Source organism: Bidens hawaiensis, unplaced genomic scaffold (genome assembly GCF_021521415.1).
Source record: "Bidens hawaiensis isolate Kalapana, Puna unplaced genomic scaffold, B.hawaiensis_p1.1 tig00006634_1, whole genome shotgun sequence".
Lineage (NCBI taxonomy): Eukaryota > Viridiplantae > Streptophyta > Magnoliopsida > Asterales > Asteraceae > Bidens > Bidens hawaiensis.
The window spans coordinates 1161492-1168044 of record NW_027491448.1 but is presented as its reverse complement, the minus strand read 5'-3'; the positions used below and the strand labels follow the sequence as shown (position 1 = coordinate 1168044).

General features: G+C 36.8%; 1 protein-coding gene across 1 annotated transcript; it reads left to right on the top strand.

Annotated features, from left to right (window-relative positions):
• Positions 1-2648: 2648 nt before the first annotated feature.
• On the top strand, positions 2649-4598 carry LOC143633216 (putative protein FAR1-RELATED SEQUENCE 10). Its single transcript, XM_077101561.1, has 3 exons — positions 2649-3675; positions 3756-3975; positions 4043-4598. Exons 1-3 carry the CDS (start codon positions 2649-2651, stop codon positions 4596-4598), a joined length of 1803 nt encoding a protein of 600 aa, XP_076957676.1.
• Positions 4599-6553: the final 1955 nt, after the last annotated feature.

Here is a 6553-nt window from a genome sequence, read left to right as displayed (position 1 = left end):
TACTAGTTCAACTTTAGTGAGAATTAATTTCATCAAGAAACTTAAAGTTATAATAATGTATCTTCTATTCAATATGATAATTGGCTAATTTTCATGTGATCGTTCTTGGGGTATTTCACAAATTTGTGAGCTTGGTTTTTTTATTTACTTGCATCGTTAACATTTGACACATGATTGATTTGTTTTAGTTAAATTGATAATTGCTTTAATATTATCTTGACTTTGTTCTTAGTCGATGTTATTGAATATGTCAGCATTGTTGGACTTGTTTGTTGCGGTTATTAATCATTTAAACTATTTAGCTATTTATATCTATGTGAATTATGAACTGTTAGTTATTAGATTACACAAAGTATTTCGTGAACTTGAACCCAGGTGTGATACTCCTTTAGTTGTTTATAAATCAAGTTCACTTTTAGTTATGATTTTCTAATCAATTGATTAATTTTGATTAATTCTCATAGTATCAAGTTGAATTAAATTAGACATATTTTGTTTAGATGATTGTAAAAAAGTGCAGACTACATGGGTGTCCAGTGCAAAATTGTCACTAGAGGGTGCAGTCCTGTAAAATGGTGTTGGTCACAAGGATGTTAGAGACAATAATTTTTTTTACTGAAGAATGAATGTCACGTAAACCGACCATTATCAATTTTTTTAAGAAATACAATTACATGTGCAACATTATTTTTAAAAATTACTTTTTTAAATAGTCTGGGGATAATCATTTTTAAGTATGATCATGTGAAGTAAAAAAGGATTGAATGAGTAAACTTTATTGAAAAGTTTGCCTTGTTCATATATAAGTTACTTAGGGGTGTTTGGGTGAGCTTTTAAAAAGACGAATTTCGGTTCGTGTCCTTTTCTAAGTTTCCTTGCAGGCGGTGTACTTTAAACTTTTTTTTCCTACAAGTTTTGTCCTTTACGCTAACTGGGTTAGAAAAAGTCAGTTAAATCCCATCACGTGAGGCGCATGTGAGGGTACTTTTGTCCTTTCATATATCTCTGCAACTAAGCCTCTGTATCACTCTTCCCCCTCCCTCTCAATCGAATCAATTCCCGGCGATCAAAAACCTTAAACCCTCGTGTCCGACGCGACTCAATTAGGGCTTCAATCAATTGCACATCATTCTCAGAACTTAAACACGTAAGATGGATGATCCTCCTCATCCTCGATTCTACATTCGTGAAGCTGATGAACAATCAAATGCTGATGCGTTTTATGGTAAGTTAAAACTTTAGGGTTTATAATTGGGTTTATTTAACTAACAGCTGTTTAATCTTGTTTGTATAGTAAATAATCCACATTTGTTCACGATCAAGATGCACCATGGTGGCAGTTTCACTAAATTTCCAGGACGGGTTTATAAGAGAGCCGTTGTCCATTTTGTTGACATGCTAGATATTGACAAGTTTTCATTTCACGAGCTTGATCGAATCTTGCTTGAATTATCCTATCCTACAGATAAGGTTAGATTCTACCATTATGTAGTACCGGGTTCAGAATTGGATTGGGGGCTTAGAGCTTTGGGAAGTGATGATGATGTTAGAGGATTTGCTAAGTATATTGGAGCTTTTAATCAGTTAATGAATGTGTATGTTGAGCATGAGTTCACCTCTATACACACATACTTCTGCTCACCCTCAAAGTTTACCATTGAAGAGATAACAGATGAGGAGTTTCTTGCAAGTGAGGTCGTACTAGATAAAGCAAACTCAGTTAAGAAAATGTTGTTGTTGGAATGGCAAGATAGCACAAATGAGGTAGTTGTGGAACAAGACAAACAGGATGCAAATGTGAATGTTCAAGAAGAGAATAATGTTGGTGTTGTTGAACAACAAGACCAAATTGATATATGTCATGAGGATCCAGAATTTGACCCTATGTTTGGAGAGGATGCTTTTGGTGTGCAACCTACAAATGAGGTGGAGATTGATTACAATGGTGATGTAGATGGAGGTGGGGATGGAGGTGGATATGATGTGCAGCCTACAAATGAGGTGGATATGGATTACAATGGAGGTGGGGATGGAGGTGGGGATGGAGGTGGGGATGAAGATAGTGAAGATTCTTCAATTTCAGATGAAGAAAGTGGAGATGAGTCTTCAAGTTCAGATGAAAGTGGAACTGATGATAGTAGGGATTCTAACTATGAAATGAGAGATGAGAGTTCTGATGATGATGAACATCTAGAGGGTTGTCCAGTTAAGAAACCAAAGAATGTGAAGAAATCTAAGAACAAAAAGAAATCTAAAAATGTTAAGAAAACTAGGGATGGTGATGAAGATTCAGAAAGTGATTCAGATAGTGACTTCAACTATGAAGATGGTGAAATACATGATGTAGATGTAGATATGAGGGATTTCAGACTGCATACTGATTTTGAAGTTGAACAGCAGGATGCAAATTGTAGTTTAGAGGTTTTGGACATAGAAATGGATGATGTGATGTTGGATAATGATAGGATGTATAATGAGAAACAAAGAAATGAGGGGGACATGGATTATCTTTTCCATTTTTGGGACAAGTTTTTGGTACAAAAGCAGAGGTGAAGGATATGATCAAGGCACATGCAGTTGAAACAAGAAGACAAATTAGGATAAGAAAAGATGATTTGGTAAGGGTCAGGGCTGTGTGTGAAGGAGATATGGAAGTGCAGGGGGTTGGATCTAGCAGTGCTAATAAAGATGAGGGACCAGTCCAGAAAAGTATTGGGGGTAGGGGAAAAAGGAAAGACCCACTTGCTATTAGATGCCCTTGGGTACTGTTGTTGTCATACCAAAAGAGAACAGCTTCATGGAAAATTACAAGGTTGATAAATGAACATAAATGCCTTCAATCTAGGGAAATTTATGCTTGCACAGCCGGGTTCCTCTCAAACCATTTGGTTACTGATCTTCAAGATGACCCAAAGCTGAAAGTTAAATCCATCAAAGAAACGTTTCAAAGGAGGTTTGAAGTTGGTGTGTCTGAGATGAAAGCTTATAGGGCAAAGATGTTGGCCAGGGAACATATAATTGGAAATTTCAGAGGCCAATATGGGTTATTGAGGGATTATATTGAAGAGTTGAAGAGGACTAATCCAGATACAACAGTGAAGCTTGAATTAGAAGAATGCTCAGATCCAACATCTGAGACAAGACAATTCAAGAGGATATACATCTGTTTGGGGTCTTTGAAAAAGGGGTTCAAAGCAATAGGTAGGGATCTGTTGGGACTGGATGGGGCTTTCCTTAAAAGTGCTTGGCCTGGTCAACTTTTAACAGCAGTTGCTCTAGATCCAAACAATGGATACTACCTTGTTGCATATGCTGTAGTTGAAGCTGAAACATTGAACTCTTGGGAATGGTTCTTGGAATGCCTTGGTGATGACTTGGATATAAACAACAGATCCAAGTTTACCTTTATGAGTGACAGGCAAAAGGGTCTTATACAGGCTGTAGATAAGTTGTTTCCTTCTGCAGAGCATAGGTTTTGTGTGAGGCACATTGAAGATAACCTAAGATCACTCTTCAAAGGAAAGCTTTTAAGGGATGCTCTTTGGAAGCTGGCTAGATGTACATCACCTACACAATATGAGAGAGAGATGAACAACCTAAAAAACTTGAACAAAAGGTGTCATCTTTGGGTATCTAAGATCCCACCAGAAACATGGTCAAGGTCACACTTCTCTGGTAAGTTTTTAATTTTGTATCCTTTATTCTCTCATAACTTTCAAGTTTTGTCCTTTATCTGTTGTGTTTTGTTATAATAGGTAGAGCAATGTCTGATGTGTTGACCAACAACATGTGTGAATGTTTCAATTCAAAGCTGGTAGATGGAAGGGACAAGCCTATTATCACATTGCTGGAATACATCAGAGAATATGTGATGAGGAAGATTGTTACTGTGTTGAACGTAACTGATAGGTCATCAGGGTTACTAACACCATATGCTACACAAATTATGGAGTCAGTGAAGAAGGAAGCAAGCAGGTGAGTTGTATGTGAATATTTACTTGTCTTGTAAATGATGTGAATGGTTTACATATTTGGATGATAGGTACTCTGTGCATTGGAACGGTGAGGATCATTATCAGGTAACAGGTCCATATGGTGATCAGTGTGTAGTGAACATGAGCACAAGTACATGTGCATGTAGGAGATGGGAGATAACTGGGATACCTTGTAGACATGTGGTGGCATGTATTTGGGTGAAGGGTGCACATGACAGATCTGTTGGCAGGCCAGAAACATTTGTCAAACCAATTTACACAATGGATAGGTGGAAGGCAGTGTATAGCTACAAGGTGTATCCCATCAATGGTATGAGTATGTGGCCCACATCACAAGTCCCAATCCAGATCACAGCTCCTAAATTAAAAAAGCAAACTGGAAGGCCAAAGAAATCAAGGAAAAAGTCAGCAGTGGAAAGGGAAGATGGTGGTTCAAGGAAAAAGTCAAAGGTTGATGCAAAGGGCAAGGGAAAGGCTGTGGAGGGTGAAGGCCAGAAAGTGAAGGCAGTGAGAAAGACAAAGCCAAAAGGATCAAACACTTGTGGGACATGTGGTCAAAAGGGTCACAACAAGAGATCATGCATGAAAAATTTTGCAGATTAATGTGCCTACTATTTGACTGTTTTTGTAGTTTTTATGACTTTATGGTATGGATATTTTTATGACTGTTTTTGCAGATTAAGTTGTTAGACTTTTTTTGAAGTTTTTCATGGTATGGATGTATTAAGTTGTTGTCTGGACTTATTTTAAGTTTTTCAAACACTTGTATGGATGTATTAAGTTGTTATGGATGTATTAAGTTTTTCATGTTTTTGAAGTTTTTCATGGTATGGTAATGGTTGTGCATAACTGCAGATGGATGGATCAGATGTTACTTATTTTAAGGGTTTGGACATATTTGCCCTTGGATCAGATTTTACTTAATTTAATGGTTTGGCAGTTTTTACTTATTTGCCCTTGGATCAGATCAGATCATATTATGCAGTATTCATCTCTTGGTTTATGGATGTTGTAGATGGATGTGTAGATAGATAGTGCACAATGTGCAGATTGTGCATGATGTGCAGATAGATGGATGTGTAGATAGATAGTGCACAATGTGCAGATTGTGCATGATGTGCAGATAGATGGATGTGTAGATAGATAGTGCACAATGTGCAGATTGTGCATGATGTGCAGATTGTGCATGATGTGCAGATTCTGCATAATGTGTAGATTGTGCATAATGTGTAGATAGTGCACAATGTGCAGATTGTGCATCATGTGTAGATAGTGCACAATGTGCAGATTGTGTATACAATCCATCCAAAAGTCCAAAATAAACTAACCAAAGATCCAAAATAAACTGATGATACATTGCTTAAAAGGGATCCAAAATTACATCCAAAATAAAGTCAAAATACATAATACTTAAACTGCATAAAGTCCTAAATTAACTAATAAAGTCAAAATACAAATAGTCAACAACTTCAAATTCAGTCAACTAGTTACATTTTCATTGCAATTACAATTGCAATGAAAATGATCCAACTAATGACCAATCTGTTCTTCATCTTCCTTGCTTGTTCTTTATAACTCTCTAAACTTTGTTCAACCATGTTTTTCGATTTCAATAAGCCCGGGATAATCTCCAATGCCCGTTCACACATTGGTGGGTCACGCCATCCAAGAAAGGGGCAATCCGATGTCTGGAAAAGAGGAGAAACATGAAGTATAAACAATTGACTGGAACTTAAATCGAATTACACACTTACCATGTCCGGACAAGAGAAAAACCGACGACCTGGATTTCTATCAGTCCATGAAGTTCGAACAACTGCTACCTTGCCACAAACACAGTAAGCCATCATCAATTGAGCCCTGGTATTTGAATTTCGCATCGAGCCCTAATTGATTGAAGCCCTAATTGAGTCGCGTCGGACACGAGCCCTAATTGAAGCCCTGATTGAAGCCCTAATTGAGTCGCGTCGCCGGGGAATTGAATCGATTGAAGGTGGGGTTGGGTTAAAAAGAGGGGGAAGAGTGATACAGAGGGCTTAGTTGCAGGTAATACGAAATGACAAAAATGCCCTCACATGCGTCTCACGTGAGGGCATTTAACTGAGTTTTTCTAACCCAGTTAGCGTAAAGGACATAACGTGTAGGAAAAAAAAGTTTAAAGTACACCGCCTGCAAGGAAACTTAGAAAAGGACACGAACCGTAATTTGGCTTTTTTTAAAGGACAAAATTTGTAATTCTGTCTTTTAATAGTCGGGGGATAAGCATTTTTAAGTATGATCATGTGAAGCAAAAAAGGATTGAATGAGTAAATTTTATTGAAAAGTTTGTCTTGTTTATTTATAAGTTACTAGTTTTAGAGTCCGTGTCATACACGTGATGATCCAAATTATAAAATTACAAATAAAGCAAATAATTACATAACGTATATAAAAAATGTATTACATCTATGTTTGTATCTACTATGTGTACATAAATTAATTTTATTTATATCACAAAATGATTTTTTTAAATGAACTTATTAAAAAATGCACGTGCAGAAACGTACCTGAGAACACTA

Coding starts and splice junctions, on each gene's coding strand:
- LOC143633216 (XM_077101561.1), top strand. CDS start 2,649: ATGGAAGTGCAGGGGGTTGGATCTAGCAGTGCTAATAAAGATGAGGGA. Junction 3,676..3,755: donor GTCAAGGTCACACTTCTCTG/GTAAGTTTTTAA, acceptor TTGTTATAATAG/GTAGAGCAATGTCTGATGTG. Junction 3,976..4,042: donor GTGAAGAAGGAAGCAAGCAG/GTGAGTTGTATG, acceptor TTTGGATGATAG/GTACTCTGTGCATTGGAACG.